Source organism: Syngnathus floridae, chromosome 9 (genome assembly GCF_059516105.1).
Source record: "Syngnathus floridae isolate MCC-2025c chromosome 9, RoL_Sflo_1.0, whole genome shotgun sequence".
NCBI lineage: Eukaryota > Metazoa > Chordata > Actinopteri > Syngnathiformes > Syngnathidae > Syngnathus > Syngnathus floridae.
Window position 1 is genome coordinate 9135560 of NC_142421.1, and position 19215 is coordinate 9154774.

The window sequence follows — 19215 nt, forward strand, 5'->3', positions numbered from 1 at the left end:
TAGGCTTAAAATGAGAACATGGACCCCATTTGGTGTTTCCTTATAACCTGCTTGTTCAATTAATACTGTTTGAGAAACAAATATAATGCCGCACAGCTCTATACTACTGCAAAACAGCCAGGAAAACAAACCTAATGTAAAATCAATATATACTTTGAGGAGTGTTAATACACAGCTGATCAGTTTTATTTTTATATCTTTACAATGCATAATCAATATATTTAATATTACAGGAGATTTACTTTTATTAAACCTCAAAGCTCCCTGTCAAAAGGTATCTTCACATGTTTACATAAATGAGAATAAACCAAACAGAGTCAATAGTCATACATTATTGGGATGCATTCATTGCTCCTCAATTAACCCGACACATTGACACTTCACAATTCAGTTGGTGGTGTTCACGCTGATGCTTAAATGAGGATATTGTGACATGTGTGGGAAGAGAGCTTCTGTCAAGTCTGCCTTATTATCCAGACTAGCATAGCATCATAGCATTGTGTGCAGCAGCAGGAGCTCATTCCTGGCCTCATTCCACATGCTCCTTCGCAGACACAATACGGCTGTAATAGAATCTCCCTCTATACTGCCAAAAAAGCAAAAATGTCATAATTCTATTGCAGTCCAACAAACATGGTCTTCGAGGCCACATTAGTCTGATTTACATCATAAATTTACTCCCATGCATGCTGACAGTAGCAAGGCCATCATTTAGGGAAGGTTGCGTGTGCATTGTGGTAAACACAAACAAGGTAGTGGGGATAGAAAAACACTCCTCTGTCAAGGTTCTATTGAAGGAAAGGCCCACTCCACTGAGGGTTGATAAGGGAAGGTGTAGAGAAACAGAAGACTAAATTGACCCGCTCAGCAAGAAGCGAGACCGCTTACACTAGCGGTTCCAAACACTAAGACCACGGACCCTAAGGGGTACTTGAAAGTGTCTCGCTTTTCCCTTTTTGGAATGTAAATTACCAATATGCATGGTGAAAGAATTTGAGTTAATCCAGGTCTTCGCTGACAGACATCATGAGCACAAACTCCACAAAGATGAATGACTTGAGTAGGAACAATTGGATGCTCATTGAAAACAACCACAATAGAAAATCAATCAGTAGCTCAAGTGCGTGCTATTCAGTATTCACATACATAATATAAAAGCGAGGAAAAAAGACAACTCATGGGTTGAAGTCATCCTCATATGCAGACAAGCAGAAAATTACATCCAGCCCACCACCTATTTATTTCTTGGACAAGATGTGGTGACAAGAGGAAGTGTGATTACACTGCACCACTGTCCTTGCTCAAGCATCACTGTAATTAAAATGGACAAGTATTGTATATTACAGTATTTTAAATATTCCTCAACACAAAGTTGCTATGAAATATTACTGGGATCATTTCATTGAAAAATATTTTATTTTTGTTTAGAATCAGCAGTAGTGCAGTGCCCAACCGGTGATGTAATTTTGCCCCTTTTCCACTAAATGTTACCTAATTGGCTCAACGTGGCTCCACTTAATGTCGCAGCTTTTCTAGTAGCAAAAGAAGTTACAATATTCTATAAGCATGGCAATGACATCTCGGTGTCATTGCTCAAGCAAGTTTATTACCACATAAGTAACATTTGAAGTTACATAGTCAGAGATGAAAAAGGTAATTAGTAAGGTTGAGCTGCCATGTCAAGCCATGGGTATGTCAGTCCCAGTCGACCACCCAAAAAAAAATGATTACCTCCTGTAAAAGGTGATTGACGGAAAACTCAGTGGGCCCTTAGACTTGTGTTTGGGACTTGTCTCTAAGGTGGAAATAGAGAAATCTGGAGGATTTATTAGTATTGAAGCATCCACAGTAGGTGTACGTATAGTGAAGATGAGTCCAACAGATTGATGATGGTTCCGGCCATCTGGATCTGTCGCATTTTGGTTCTCCAGTGGATTATTCAACCTTTAATTCTATTGTGTTTTATGTTTAGAAGGTTATGGAGACAGTGGGGATGATCGTTGGGTACTATGCAGTGTGGACAATTAGATCGTCAGCTAGTGAAGATGAAATTGTATGATTGTAGTTTCAATAAGTCAAGGGTTCATATCAAGCAGCTCAAAGTAAAATTAGGGCACTTGCAAGATCCCGCCACGTCAGCTGGATTTGAAGACTGTGTCTGTATTAGCAGAAGCAGTTACCTCAGTTAAGGAAGAACACTGTTGGGTTGTGAGAGCCACAGCAAAATCATGGATTTCAAGATCCCGAGTGCCAAAATATGATACACAAAATAAATCCAACAAGCCAAAGTGACAGAATAACGGCAAGCAAAAGGCATATAAGTGGCTAGGTTTAGTTTAGCCATTCAGGTCTGGAAACACCAAACGCATTTACCAGCTCATTGGGCAGATTAGTGGAAAAATATCACTAAAACCGAGCACAGACATCAACGATGATAGAGACTGGATGCTTTTTGAAGCTGACAAGATCAAAAGATTGATAGACAGAATGTGATGAGTGGCTTTTTGGCTCAGACACTACACGGCAACCTCCCGAGGAACAACTTCTTGAGGCACTTGAACCAGAAGCTATGCAGTGTGAAATCAAAGTAGATGTTAAGAAAACTAAAGGATGGAAAAGCAGCCGAGCGAGATCCTTACAAAATTGATAAAAGGGGGCGGAGAGCAAGCTACAAAGACTGTAATCGACAAGATCTGAAAGACTGGTGAACAAATTTACCATCAATTTTATGTTTTATACTTCTAAAATGCTGTAGAAGATTAATACACTATGTTATGCACAGATTTTTAGGGAATAAAATTGAGTCAGCCAAGTAGACCATTTCAAATACACTGACTCCATGTTTGGAATGGATGTGCACACTGCACCAGAGGTTCACGTCCAATTAGCAATTGCAAGACATGCCCGAAGTGACCTTTGATATGTTTGAATCAGAACGCTGCACTTATTTTCTGAATTCAATCATGTGACGCTTGCAAACTGAGCCGTGATTGGCCGCTTTCCCATGCAACTGTGATGTCATTATAAATCAACAGTGAGTGGCAAAATGGCCGTGACCTGAAATGGATAAAAATTAATTTGCTACAAAATTCGTAGTGCAAAAACACAATATTAATCAAACTTTTGTGTTCAGACTAGTGGGGACACATAGGCCATATTGTAAAAACCATTTGAGGCTTAACATCCACTTTAAATTTCCAGACAGAATGTTTAAGGTAACCGCCATTCATTTTATGTCAAACAGGGAGTTTTGTTCTCAGCTAGCTCAAATGTGTGACAATCTAATAGACATGACATCACTACCTCAGTGAAGAATTTAGATTACAGCAAACAAACCAACCAAAAAACAAACCATATCACACTTGAAAATCAAGTATGCTCAGAATAATTTTCATTGCTGCCTTTTCTTGAGCTGATTTTCTGGTGAAGAGCTTAAAGTTTTGCAGGGTTTATGAAACAGACGGACGGCCATTTCTGGCCCAACAGCACTTCATTTTGAGAGAATAAGAGAGGAAAATACCAAGGTCAGCATCAGATTATTTTCCATTCCCCGCAATGGCTGAAAAAGGAATTAAATTCCAAATACAAAGTGGGTGGCCTATGAGTAGCTTGGTCCAGGTCTGTCCAACGGCATGTGTATTAAACAAGCATGGAAAAATATCCCTCATTAAACTGTACATGGGAGAATAGTTAAAGACCTGATATGCCCAAGTGCAAGGATAATTAAAAACATCTCCCACCCTAAGCAAAACAAGAACTGGTGGGGCTCAACAAGTTCTAAATCAAAAGAATTAATGAGCTGGTAAATGTGGAAAGAATCCCATTTTCATATGTTAATGTTACGTTTGTTGTGAAAGCTCGTGCAAATAGCTTAGCTGTATGAGCCTCTGCTCTCCAAACAAGAGGTTGGAAAACAGCTTGTGTCTAAGGGGGGTAAACGTTTCATAGCTGGAGTTTTCTTTACTTTAAGATGGAACACTGTCTAACAATCTGAGCCAATTAAGGACCACTGAGCTGTGACCTAAAGGCTCAGGAGATGAAAACAAGCTTGCTTTGTAAACCCTGTGACTGCCCCGCTCTTGGCTATCCTCCTTAGAAGACAAGAGGTTTCATTGATATTCAGCCTTTCTTCCCCATAAGAAAGCCCAAGCGTTGTGAACACCAAGTAACTTTGTGCTCCCTGGTGGGTTTGGGTAACCTTGCAGCAGTGACGCTGCAGCTCCGAATTGGGTTAGGGTCCTCGAAACAGACCGAAGAGGCCCATACTCATTACAAGGGCTTGGGACTTGCTTGACAAGATGAGTCATTGGAATGAATGAAACAACGACACCATCTGCTTTGGGTTGAGCACAGAGAACGTGCAGATGATTGGATGGCAGAAGAAAAGACAAACATATGCTGCCAAAGAGAAAGAAAAATAATCACTGATGAACGTTTGATAAAGCATCTCTACTGGGTGTGTTGATCTCTCCAGACATTTTTAATCTGCAGTCTAAACAATGGAAGCTAGCCATAGTGGTTTCTCATGAACTTAGTCGAATAAGGTAGACATGAGAAGCCGTGAGTGAATACCTGATTAAGCGAAGAACTAAGAGAGGTGGAGGAGATGACACAAAAATAGACACCATGGGGAATGCAAAAGAGGCCTCCCCCTGTGTGACCTACATACTTGCTTGTCAGTGGTGGCCTGCTCCTCTCTCATCACTGGCTGAATAACTTTACATAATCTTTACACTTAATCCACACTTGCTGCACAAAGCCGGCTTCAATCCCGATCATACCTTACTATATCAATCCAGTGTAGGTCGAGAAAATGCTTAATTTGACACAGAGGTGAGAAAAATCTTGCACTACGACATTAATGGAATACACTAAATGGATGAATGTGGAAACAAGGAATGTTTGTATGTGTGACAAGAGGCTGCAGCGCAGGCCTTCATTTGCAGTTAGGGAGTGATGCCTCCTCTGGGGAACTCCTGGCTTTCCACAGGAAATCATGCAATGAAGCAGTCAGTGTAATCAAAGCGCTTGTCTCGAGAGTAGTAAAAAGTGGGAGTGCTGCTAGAGTTCTGCCTATCGCCACAAAGGTCAGCTCCAGGGCAGCTTAATTGGCAGACCTCAAGAGAAACATGCACTAAACTGTTATGATATTAAAAGCACAGACAATGAATAACATTGATGATCTTGTTACTGTGGCAGCTGTCAGCAAGTGGCGTATTATAGACAGCAAGAGAACACTTCATTTCTTACAATTCAATTGATGTGCAAGAGGCATGACAATGACTTTTACAGCGAGCCAATTCATATTTTGCCTGTCCGTCAAGATTTCGGCACCAACATGACGCGTCTCTCTGCGCTCCCAAGAGAACAATTTTTTTTTTTTTTTCAGACAAAAGCAGACAGAAGGAAGAACAGAACACTTTTGAAAGTGACATCCGATGTGTCAGACTGAAAGAAAAGAAAATACAAAGAAAATACACTTAAAAATAAGTTCAAGTAACTTTTCGGCTGATTTTTGGATTGTTTAAGCACATTACGATCTAAGTTCTGAGAGTCTACCGCTTTAAAAACCTGTCAATTCTCTTTGGATAGATAATATGTTGTCCACAATGGGTATGTTCAAGCACATCAACTGGATTATGACAAATGGCTCTGACGAATTACAATTTCTTCCACACGACGTGTGTGTTGTGCAGTGTTTACCTAGGGAACAGATGGCACCAGGATGCACAGGAGAAGGTGGCAAGCTGCTGGAGACAGTTAACGCTTAGAGCAATTCTCACTGGGCAGACTCTGGCTCTTGATATTCAGGTATATTGAATTAAATACTGTTTCACACCAGGTAAATCCAACGGCATTGGCCTGTCTCAGCAGTGCGACGTGCCTCATTACACTACAAAACATGTTTAGGAATGAGAACATTTCATACTGTCGTTTTATTCCGTGAGCTGAGTTTGAGCCCAGAATTTCTAACCCTGTCATCAAAATGCATATTCATATATAAGAAAACAACAATAATAGTAAATATAAATGCACCTTTTAAAAATATTTCTTTCAACACGTACACACGCCCACACTGACACACTTAAAGAGTCTCGTCACAACAAATGCGCACACATGGCAGACCCGAGCTGGTAACACACTTTTAGCTGCAGTTCTCGGCCCGCCCGTACGGGTATCCATAAGTAAGACTGTCACACCTACAGTTTTATTTCTGCATTCTTAGTCACAGCCCATTACACTATTGTAAATCACATAATTTCTCATATGCTTTGCTTTCCATGCGGAGACATGAAGAGTGCGAGTGTTTAAAAATGTTACGCCATTTTTAATCCAAGGAATGACAAATTTATCATGTTGACTGTGATCTTTTATTCCCAAAGACAATGGTTGTCAGTCATCATCTCACTTGGGATTTACTTCTTTTCCTATCTGAAGCAGCGGCTCCATCAACTCTTTCCTGCAGCCTCCAGGAGACAGGCAGCCCATACAGACATCACTCAGATGCTGTCTCGGGCTTGTGTTGGCTTTTAGGGTGGATGTGTGTGCGTGTGTCAACGTGCATGCTGGAGAATGACAAAGACGGGATCCAGACGTTTCAAGAACACATCTGCTGCATCTCACGCTGGCTGATAAATTCTCCCTCTGCTCAGAGTTGATTCATTTGGCATTTTTTGTGTGTGAAGCAAACAGATGAATAGAGATAAGAGAGCTGATTAGAAGAGAAGCTTCAAAAGGGGAATATAAAAAGGCTGGAGCCAACGTGACCCCTCTCTTTTTTTTCGGCAGCTTACTCGGCTCGAGAGCTGACCAAACATCCCTTACAATTTGTGCACTCTGCGGGTCTATTTTCTTTCTCTCGAGATAAATAACCAGAGCTAGGCATGGCTTCAACAAAGTGTGATAGGATTTCTAGATTTTCAAAAGCATAAAATAGACACAGATTCAAACCCAGCTTGGGAAAATTAGCATAACAAGTGAACACAACATGCGTCGGAGAAAGTTTAGAATGAGGAGGCGAGCCAAATGGAATTCAAGCTGCATAAACTCGCAAGAAAGATAAGAACTATGGCTTGTTTCCATGCTCAAGATGCCCCAGCAGGGCTTCTCTTCCAGGATTTTACAGTTTTGAATAACTCAAGCACCAAAGGGGGATTTTTTTGTATGTTAGTCAAAGAGTTGGTAAAAGAGTATGACTTTGAAAGCCGTAGTTCAAATTAGTAGTTGTATTCCTCCATGATGCTTCTAATTAAGTGGAGAAATACATGGTTGTTTATTTTTCTGAGAAAAAGGGCTATGACAAAGAAAACGAGAAGTTACATTTTTTAGCATCTGCATTTTTGCTTTTATTTTATTCTGCTTTAAAGGGACTCGAGGACAACTTGAATCGTTTCTTTTTTTTGGGGGGGGGGAGCAGTTACATCCTGTAAAAGTGCATTCATAAATGAATGTCATTGAAACACCCACTTGTGCTCTTTTCTATTTTGAACAAATCAAATCCAAACACAATATGGACTCTATACAAAACAGGAAGACCACATAAAAGCAGCCAGACACACTCAATGGGCTGCCATACTTGAGTGTACCTTAACAACAATAACAAGCCTGCTGGATTTCCAGAAAGCCTTTTGTGTCAGCTTGTTGCTGTAAATGTTACCAGAGAATGAGTCAAATATGAACAGAATTAATCAATAACACTCCTCACATAACAGTAGCCCGCTAAAGAATAAAAGTGAATCTTATAATGGTTAGTGGTTGATTTATGGTGCCTCCATTTTTTGATGCACTCTTTTATTGTGTGAGGGGATTTTACAAGGAAGAGAAATAACTACATCATGTTGAGTGCGTTTTGTGCTCCCTGACATCATTACAACGAGATGTGGTAGGAGAGCTTCAGCGCTAAATGAATCTGTTGCAGTCCAATTCATAAGACAGACATGCGTCATGCAATCAAGTCATCGCAGTAACCAACAGTGCGATTTGTTTACTGTGTATAGATAATGAAGACTGCTGTGCTGCAAATTTTAACAACATAATAAGTGCGCGGGAGTGAGAGAAAAACAAAACAAAACAATTCAAAACAAAACTATCAAGGGATTCAGAAGCTGAGGGGGGTGATGACAGCGGGACCAAAGAGGCTGATGTAACCATTTGTGCCTTTTTGTTGTGTTAGCCTGCTGGGTGTGCCTTTGTCTCCTTCCTCTTCCTTACTATCTCCTCTGACGGGCCCCTCATGTCTGACTTTACAGATTATTTCCTGCTCGTTTATTTCTTTTGCACCCAGTCACATCCTTGAAGAGGCCCTTCCTTTAGAATGACCATAGCCGGCTTTAAAGTCCCAATCTCGGTAATGGTCTCAGACAGATGTTTGCACATATGAATGAACATTTTTACATTGAATGTGCGCCGTCACATTTCAGTATGTGTGTTAGGTGAGTATCCAAAATTCATCAAGTAAAAACTGAAGCTACATTTTCACAAGATCGGCAAGTCACTCACTCGAGCAGATGCGAACCACAGCAACTTTGACTTTTTCAGCGTTAGAAACCTTTTACTAAAATAACCAGACATCGGCCTGGCAAAAAGAAAGTGACACAAATGTATAAAAACCCACCAACTGGAGTCGAGTCACTGACTCACAGCAAAGACAATCAACATTGCTTTTGCGCATCATAACCATTATGCTACTTGTTGCTTTCTGCACTTTGCAGATTGTTGGTACCAACATACTCCACTGTTCTAGCACCACTTAAAAAGAAAAACAAGAAATTAGGGAAAAAAAAAAAACCTCAACTATTCTGGACTAAATAAATTGCACGGCAAAGTGAAAGTCTTTCATTAACAAAAGCAGGAGGGTAAAATATTCCTACTTTTAGTATTCAGACTTCACAGCTATGGTGCCTGTGTGGTGCATATTTGTTAGAAGGATTAACCAAATAAAACAAAACAAAGCAAAACAAGTTAACTGTTCAGCATTGCATTAGGGAACACTATCAGGCAGAGGAGCAAAATCTCAGCTTGTAAACAACAAAACTTATTTAGGACTTTTCAATGATTATCATTCAAACACGGATTGCTAAAAATTTGATTCAGGAGACTGATGATGCCGCTTGTATACACACGAGGATTGAATCTGCGTTGCCGTTAAATCTTACCTGGGAAACAAAGACAATCGCTATTGACTTCGAGCTGAGAATCACAATGCATGAAGGAAAAACAATTTCTGTTCTCAACTCACATTTATTTATTCCTTGCTCAAGGCAAAGAGCGTCTTACTTTAATTTATGGGTGCTCCATGAGCTTATTGAAGCAGGTGCCCACTCACAATTCAGCAGAACAAGGCTGAAGAGATAGGCAATAAGAATGCAGCCTCCAATTCCCTTTTAAAGTATGTTATGAATATTCATAAATAAAGGATGATTGGATTCTGATTCAATTTGGTGGGCCTTTCTAACCACAAATATCACGCTAAGAATCTCATTACCTGCATGTGGAAGGTGATATTGAATATGTACATATAATTCAAATAATGGAGAATGCAAATTCAATTTAAAATATAAAATCTCTCCTCTGCCCGCCACCTTACATACATCTCTTCTCCACATCAATATTCTATCACGCTAAAAAATCCCCGACATGACATACAGTGCTCTGTTTGGTACTTTATATTGCTTACATAAAAAGAGGGTTTTTCTGCTCAATACTATATATATTTTCATTCTTTTCTAAATAATGACTGTGAAGTACAAGACTTAAAAGTGTAAAAGTCAAATGTTAAATGCTAATAAAATAAACTCATAAGACATCAGTAGGAAACTTGTGTCCTACATCTGCATCTAAAATAGGCAAACAAGTAGATTAGAGACGATAACAGGTTCAGAGAGGCAAGGGTGAAAATGAACAGGAAGCTTTTTTCACCCCTTTGGTATTAAGTGTAGGCGAGCTGGGACTGAACTTCTCAGCTGTGATACACACTTCCACATGTGCAATCGTATGGTGTGTGAGAACAGCATGGTGTTGTGGATGTGTAAATGCAAAAGGAGGTATTTGAAATGTCTATAACACTCTTTGCAAAGTGTGATCAATGCCTCATACACGCTAATAGAGGCATATTGCTATGACATGTTTAAATAAGGATCGCAGACACCCTTTAACGCTTACACAGCTTTAGTGGTTGTTGCTAAAGTTGCAATTTATTCAATGACGCTAAAACAACTCCAACTTGGACACAGTGACAACCTTTAATAACACTGGGTGACATGCACAAAAGATTCGGGTGCCACAGTTGGGCAAAAGCTTTTCAAATAAGATGACGTGTATAAAGGGAGGGGATTTAGGACCCATTTTACAGAAGGGTGAATTTTACTAAGCCATTAACGTACTGCCAGAAGGGTGAAATGCAACATAGCATGATCACGCGTCATCATGATCATTATCCGAGATGTCATGAGAGGCTTCAGTATAGGCTTCTTGTTTATTTTCTTTTTTCTTTTATACAACCACAGGAGTAGTAAGAGGACATAAAACCCTGGAATGAAATGTGATACAAAGGCGCAGCTTTCCATCAGCAAGCCTTCTGCCTTCTGTTACATGAGCATGGTGACAGATAAGAAGACTGTTTAAGTCCCTGTAAAGTGAAATCATTGAATTATTTTTGAATATATTACACAGTGAACCCTCATCTATTGGAGCTGATTGTCTGTTACGGTAAATGGGCTGCCGCTTGTCTCGTGCATTCACCATTTTCTAGCCCAGCTTGGATTCAATTCCCACTCAGTGACTTTGTGAATGTGAGCGTGAAAGGTTACACTTCATCGACACTACGTTGCAATTGACTGGCAGCCAGTTGAGGGTATAGACGGCGTTTTGCCCAAAGTCAGCTGGGCTGAGCTCCAATTCTTGATCAGGATAAGCAGTCCAGGAAATGGATGGCCATTAACAAATCACAAGCCAACCAGCATGTTGGAACGGATGTAAAACCTGGGAAGTTCTCCCGCTGCTTGATTCATTGCTCCTCATTCTTCACATCATTATGAACCATTTTATTACTCCAACTAATGACTAAGATCTACACTCTATAGCCACGAGCGGGGAGCCTGAATGCAGAATTAATTTAATCAAATGCATTTGCTATGGAACTATTTGCTCAATAGATATGCTTGGCTAAGCCCAGCTATGCATGAGACTCAAGATCAGTGACACTTTGCACTTACGATATCCCGGAGACCCTGCTCCTTTGCACAAAATGTAATCTGCCTGCAATCATGAATGACACCACTGTTTACTGCTCTCCCACAGCCATCCCATAGTAACCCTTGACAGTGACTGACAGTGGCAGGCACCGGCGCGACACAATCAACCTGGTGGAGTGTAGCTTTCCACTGATGGAAAGGCTTGTAGTGTTTACGGGACGTATTCCGATGGCTTCTCAAAATGGATGGAGAAGGCTCTCAGACACATCTATTTGGAAGGTTCGCTCTCACCCTAAATTAATTGAACGTCACTCAGAGAGAAGGCGAAATAGTGAGAAAGAAAATGGCAGAGCGACTACTTTCGTTGTCTTAAAGCAATATTACTCACAGCATCCACAGTCAATTTAGACTAAGCTTAATTTATAGATACCTGGACTAAATACAATTAGGCTGCTATCACACCGCAATACTTTCACACCAAATTGAAGAAGCTTTGACTGAAGTTGCGACAATGTCTGCAAACACTGATCAAGAATGCCACTGATAGAAGGAATGAACTGAACTTCAATCTAAATATCAAATACATTTGCAAGCGCATGGACAGCTAGCTAGGATAGAAAGATATTTTTTTACCTTTCATCTCCACAGTGGATTTGCCAGTTTCTTTTTCTCCTGTCTTTGCAGCAGTTAGCTCATCATCTGCTGGAAAAAAAAGCAAACAATGGTCCTTGCAGGTCTTTCGTTACTACCTGAAATGTCTTTTGGGACAGGCTGTCGTCATATCTGTTAGGCTGTAATAAGACATCTGAATTATTTTGTCTGAAGTTGCATTGCAAGTGAAAGTCCCCAGAAATCAAATATTGTAAATTGTGATTTTATCCCGGTTCGTCAAGCGTCCAACCACATTTCATAAACATGCATGTTAGGTTACAATACGACTTCAAATTGTTCATAGGTGTGAATGTGTGAATTGACTATATGGTAAGCACATGTGGTAAGTACAGAACAATTTCTGTACCTTTGTCTTCATCTTGATCCTTGTTTTCAATGACAGTGTCCTGATGTTCATTGTGTTCACTTCCCATATCGTCACATTGGCCTTGACTGTTATTTTCATCCTCCTCTTGATTCAGCTCCTCAAGGCCCAAATCTTCATCTTGACCAGCAACAAAAAAAAAAAAAAAACATGAAAGGTTTTGAAGGATTAATTTAGATCTGACTAAAGATTTCACACAAGTTGAGTCTTCAAACAATGATGGAGCGTGTTGAGTTTCTCATGTCTGTTTGGAAATATTTCATAAGAGCATTGTTTATTCATAAAGAGGCTTTTTTTTTTATTTACTCCCCCCCTCCCCTCAATGTAGCCATGAGCAGCATTATTCTGTTGCTGTTGTTTTATGTATTTTTCTTGTGGTTGATCCTACCTTTCTGTTTATGTCTCACGAGAAGGTTAATTACAGAACTAATGCCTTGGATAGCAAACCAGGGAAGCATTTACCACAACACACTTATCGAAAATCGACAAAATTCATGTTTGGAGATGCTCTATCTGCTCCATTTGTCAAAATTCTGTCAATGGAATAGGATTTACATAAAATAAGAAGAGATTCAAGGTGCTGATCCCTGACAGCAAAGCAAATCTTGAATCTTAATGACAGAGGAAGGGAGAAAAGTTTCAGACAAGAAATATTTCCTGCTTTCTGTTCACCGCGGTCCTTTTATAACAAACAACAAGCAGACAAAATAAATTCACGCAAGTATGTTTTAGGAGCTCCTGGAACAGGTTTATTTGTGTGTGATTAACTTCTCCACTACCAAAATGTCTGATCAGCTTGCACAATATAAACTCAAACATTAACATAAGCCCATAAAATAGACTTTGTTTGCAAGTTTACCATACCTAGGTTCTGACTCTCCATCACCACGTCTTCAATTCCTTCCGCATCTATAAAGAAAGAGTTCAAAAAGTAGAAAATATTTACGCCGAGAGTCAAAATGACTCGCCTTTTGGTATCACCTAAAACAGCTTTTTCATTTCATCGCTTCATGTCGCTTTGTCTTTGTACTGCAGTGTGAGCAATGGAAAAACAAAGGCATGCATAAATTAAGCGACAAAAAGAAAGGGGAAAATAATGTCACTTCCAAAGCCATACATAATTGAGGGATTTCTTTCTTCCGAGCGTCTGTGATAAGAGAACTTTCTTTTTTGTTGCATTGTTGGCATGTGGGTTGGAAATACTGAAGTGGAGCGAATAGTACATTCAATTTTTGATGACAAATGACACCAAGGAACAATGGCAGAGCAAAGGGGCTGTGAGCATGTTAATGAGCCATAAAGTGACATTACCGTCGTCAGCCTTGTCTTCATCACCTGCTTCTTCTTCTTTTCCTAGAAAGAGGAGAAAATATTCATCACTTGAATACCAGCACGGCAGGCACATATGAAAACAAAACATGCAAAAGATGGCAACATTTTGTCATGATTAATGATTCATATTGAATGTTGAACCTCGAAATAAATCATGAACCTCCAGTTTTAGCCTGTGTTGCTTTAGTCTGGAGGCCGTAAACACAGGACCATTTTTAACTCATTGAAGCAACACAACAACAGTGTTTTTTAAAAATAGGTCTCAAAGTTAAAGTTTTGGAAAAAACAAAACAAAACATTGCATTATCATTCACTTCAAGCATCAAGGAGGGTGGAACACAAACAGAGACGTCCTTGTATATATGTATGCCGCACAACAAAAGGATCTTCTGAATGCTTCTCCACCTCTATTTCTATATTTACTGTGACCAGAGGAGACAGATTACACATATAGGTCACATTTTTAATCCAACTATATGCTCCAGTAGTAATATATTCTATCTATCTATCTATCTATCTATCTATCTATCTATCTATCTATCTATCTATCTATCTATCTATCTATCTATCTATCTATCTATCTATCTATCTATCTATCTATCTATCTATCTATCTATCTATCTATCTATCTATCTATCTATCTATCTATCTATCTATGCAGTTAGTACTTTTGAGTCGTCTGGGCCATTGAATGGCAGGATATATTTAACACTGTGGGGGGTTCAATTCTTGTCACAACACTGATTCAGACAGAATTCAAATTTGTTTGTTTCACATTGTGCCCGACCGTCATTTGCAATTCATCTGTTAGGGGTCACATTTATTTTACCGACGTGGCGAAGAAGCCTAAAATCAAATAAATAAATAAAAAAAGCGTTCGCTTAATTTTGCAGTGAAGTTAAATTACTTATGTGTTGCTATTTATAATGCACATTTACACCAACACCATTCAAGTGTACTGTAAATGCATTATTATTTCATCCATCTGTCCATCTGCTATACGGCTTTTACTGTTTGGGGTCACAGGGAGTTAAAGTGGTACTGAGTGATGCAGCTACATTATTGTCGTATACTATTCACGAGATAAGAACGGATGTACAGCACATCATTTTAAAAGCAGTTGGCTCTGTACGGTTCCCTAATTAATTATTAGACAATAAGAATTGTTCATCTAATGATTGAGAAAACCTTCATTTTTGGTCTACTTAAGGAACTAAGGTCATCCTTTCAGTTGCAACCCAAAATGCATGCAATTGACATGCGCCTTTAACACATACACACACACTGCTTGTCAACTAATGACGTCAGTAAATGAAGCCATGACACCAATGAGAGAACATGTTACACACAATGGTTATTGTGCAGCTTCTATAATTGCTTTCCCCCCCAAAAGCTACACAGACAAACCATTTTCCATATCTGCACAATTTTGCCGTGCATGCCGAACAATACAAACGTCAGCCTCTATTAAATGGAATAAAAGTCCAGTTCCAGCGTCACTGCATGTTTATCTGGAGTGGCTGCCTCTGTCCATCATGCCGAATACCGGTGACACGCAGTCAATGACAATCCTTTCTATTAATCATGACTGACATTTGGAGATGGAGCCTCACCGAGAGGGCCAAATGGAATACCTTAGAGGGAAAAGCAAGTTAAGATGAAGGCTGAGGTCACACTCTGCGTTGAAAATGCTTGAATGACTGTCATAATCATAAAATAGTGATCCCAAACAACATATCAGACGTGGAAAGAGGCTAAATGCAATTTCCCCCACATGATTTCATCATTTATATTGATCTTATTGAGAACAACTGTGCTCAATCTGCAATAAAGAATACCCCGCGAACACGGGGTGACAAAACATCATATGTAGGGCAGCTGTGATTTATAATGGCTCCAAGATTAGGACCATTAGAAGGAAGTGTCTCCACAATGACACCCCCCCCTCAACATCCAACTCACTCGTGCGTTACAAACAGCAGGTGGCAGCATTGTCACAAGCGTTCTTTCCAACACGAAGAGTACCTAACCCCCCCTTTTCATTGTGACTGCAGGTCCAAGATACTTCACTACTGGTCAGCACCTACATACAAAGCAGCTCTCAACTCAAACCCGCACTAGAGCACTCAGCCTTAATGAGGATATATATGTTTTAGATATTGTAATGTTCCTATTGTTTTAAGAGTCGTGTTTTGTTAAAAAAAAAAACATGTCTTTCAGACATGTGGATGATTTATTCATGACAACAACAGGGTTAAGTATTACAAGGAAATAAATGATTCAAAAGTTGATATGCATCCTTCCCTCTGTGTCCTGCTTGACTTGAGTGGATAGCTACAGATGGAGTTCATACTCGGCAATAAATGAAAATCGAACACATTCTTTCCACTGCCCTCTCATCCACCCCTCCTATATAAGCCAACTGAAGCAAAGAAAAAAAAAATAAGATGAGGCACGTGCAAGAAGGCCATTATGATGACCATAAGCTCACAGTCAAATAATTCTTGCAGTGTTTGTCAGCGATGCCTGTGGAGTGGCTGAGCGTAGGCCCACTCAATGTTATTTATCTCCATGCACAGTCCGCAGTCACCGCTATTTTTCTTTCCTCTTCTCGTTACCAGAAACTGTAGCAACCCAGATAAACACGTCCAGCAAGACATTGATTACTGGCTCAAGGTTCACGTTTTATTGTGCCCTGTGACACCTACTAATCTCACTAATACCACCCTGATGCCAAATAGCAAACACTACGAGGCTGCTTGCCAAATCAGGTGTCTCTATTAAAAAAAAAACAAAAAAAACAAACTCAGTACAAATCTATGGTGAATGAGTCTTCTGTTCTTGTGTTTTGGCCTAGGTAGTCAAGAAACACAAATAAACTTGTCAATTGAAATGCATATTTCTCCCAATTTGACATATTTGGGAAAAACATTTCTGGTGCACATAGTACATGAAAAGATACAAGACAAGTTTTAAATGTGAGGAAAAACTTAAGTTGTAAATTGCACGAACTTGCGTTAAGATGAGCAAGGTTAAGGATCATCCAATGACGCTTTTAGTATAAACTGCACAAACGTTCAAAGAGTCAGTTATGACAACACCATTATCATTATGAACAGTTTAATGGCATTGTACCTGTTTCGAGGAAAAACTGAACGTATGGCCAAAAGCACTTTTGCTTTGTTTGCCGCTGCAAAGTAGTCAAGTGAGAAGGTGCTGCGAAAACATATTTCCAAGTAAACTTGCGAGAACAAGGTGGGCATCCGTATAAAAGATGATGCTTGGATTTATTTGTGTTTTTTGCCTTCCACACATTGCACCTTCTGCGGTACATAATAATAGTGCTTCTTTTCATTATTATAATGTGTCACTTCTCTAAGCAGTGTTTTTTTTCTTTTTTCTTCAAGAAAGCACACTTGGAAGCAACCATAATGTTTTCCTTTCATCTGTACAACAGCTAAAAGCCTCTCACGGCTGACCCGTGGTGTGAGGAGCATGAAGTTCCCCGAGGAGTGTGATGCATCACACAGACGCATATTGACAGACACATTCCAGCAGCTCTGCAACAGAGTATAATTTATACGAACAAGTGCTCCATATATGAACGGCAACCGATAAAGTGCATTGGGTTTTGAGCGGAAGCATTTGGTGTTGTATGAGACGCTCAAGCATCTTGAATTATGAATATCGCATAGCTGATGTGCTATTTATTTATTTATTTTTCCTTCTGAAAGTGCATTTCCTACACTTTGTCCTATCTGAGTATTTTCTATGATCAATCCCCCCCCTATACGCTCAATCCACACCTAACCTTTACATGGGAGCCACTACAAAATAATTTTATTCTCTTCCTGTGAGAGAGGTTGTCTCAAGGACTGAGTGTTCCCATGCTCGAAAGCTGTGCCGGGGCCTTTTGTGAATGGATTAGTTACTATTAAGCTGGAGGGCCTGATAAATTAGGATTTATAAAGATTATTACAAAATACTTATGCCTCCTAATGCTACTGATTGAATTTGTGAATCATTTTGAATAGCTTTCGCAAGATTATATAGGAATGTATGCTGAACAGGGAGATTGAAATACAGGCAGACAGGAAGGTAGCAAAACTGCACTTTGTTTAAGAAACACCGAATTATTGACGCCCTTGAAGTGACTGCGCTATCTAGTCCAGCCTTCCGCAATCAGCACAATGAGCCATCCCTCCGGGGAAAACAACCATGACTGCTATCTTTAAAAATTCCCTGCAACCTTTAGGCTTGAAGACAAATGGATGGTGTACCATTTTAATTGCCTACTAACACCCTCCAGTGTAAGAATCTAATTATCTTTGGTCCATCGTATTGGAGAAGCCTATAATTGTTTCAATATTACACATCCAAAGGGGCTGAAGCTGCAGAATAGCCAGATAATGGCTTCTTGAACAAGTTTGCCTCCCAGAAAACATTTGTTTGAAAAGGACCAATCTTCATGCTGCTGTATTCATTTGACCAAAGAGGAATTTGAGAATACTGAGTGCTGACTATGACTGGTCACCAATGAAGCAATTGCCAAAAACAAGACACTTGTTTTTCCCGCCAAATACATATAAACGTGCCAATGATGAGTCATCATTACCAGCACTTACATCCAAAATAAAATGGCTAAATTATCAGGCATAACTGCACAATAGTGCTGTATTTAAAATGGTCATAGTACAGATGACTAATATTTCCACTTTTCTTGTAGTTAAATAAGAACGTTTAAATATTAAATAGCTTTTAGTATGTTGTCAAAAATGACCATTGTTGTTTGTAAATATTGCAGGTGGAAACAATAGTATGAGTGCTTCACACTCACCTCTGTTATTGTCACTGTCATCCTTGGCTGTTGATTTTGTAGACGGTGATGTGTTATCTGCAAGAAAATAACGATTTAGTGACACAAGGGTAACAGATTGTCAAATCATCCGACTGCTCGATAAACAGACAATGCATGATGGACTCAGACTTATTATTCCAACTTGGTTATTCTGAATAGGCTGACCCCAGGACAACAGTGCAAGGGGAGAGTGAAATGCTTTTACATGCTGTTGTTTTATAACTCCCTGACAAAATCTGACTCGCAATGCAAGGCTTTGAGAGCGACCCCAGAGTACTGTTGGGGGGAAAAAATCTGCTAGAGAATGTGAGCCATTCGGCAGCCATTCGAACCTTTGAATAGGTTCCATATAGCAGTGAGTCAAACTCTGGCTGATGGCGCAAAATAAAAAGGCAACACTTCAAAAAAGGCCCGTGTGGACTCGGACAGTGCTGGCAATATGACATGAGAAGTTTCATTGAAATAGCCTCATGCTGGAAGGTGATGTGGTGTAACATCTGGTTCAAAACTAACTGTAAATAACAGATCAGGAAAAGTTCCCTCAACCAAATTTGCCCCCCCCCATACACACACACTATTTGTTAGTTCTCATTAGACTGGCCAAAACCAAATTTTGATCAGAAATTGGTTTATGCATCTTTAAATGTATTTTTGATGCTGATTTAAAATATGTCTATTTTTCTTCAAGCACATCAAGTTTTTTTTTCAAGATATGTTCATTTTTTCTTTTTTTAGTTTGAACTATACAATTTTCAATGCATTGTTATTGATAGCAATGACATTTCAGAAAAATAAAA

General features: G+C 39.5%; 1 protein-coding gene across 5 annotated transcripts in view; it reads right to left on the minus strand.

Moving 5' to 3' along the window:
• Positions 1-19215, minus strand: part of macrod2 (mono-ADP ribosylhydrolase 2) — a 280346-nt gene that overhangs the window by 4111 nt on the left and 257020 nt on the right. For 4 of the 5 annotated variants that reach the window (XM_088384939.1, XM_088384940.1, XM_088384938.1 and 1 more), the window contains 5 exons: positions 18398-18454; positions 13540-13581; positions 13093-13137; positions 12211-12348; positions 11826-11894 (listed from right to left, as the gene is read on the minus strand). In XM_088384939.1, coding sequence (XP_088241065.1) covers positions 11826-11894; positions 12211-12348; positions 13093-13137; positions 13540-13581; positions 18398-18454 — 351 coding nt within the window. The remainder of the gene's footprint in view (positions 1-11825; positions 11895-12210; positions 12349-13092; positions 13138-13539; positions 13582-18397; positions 18455-19215) is intronic. The other variant, XM_088384941.1, reaches the window with a different exon arrangement.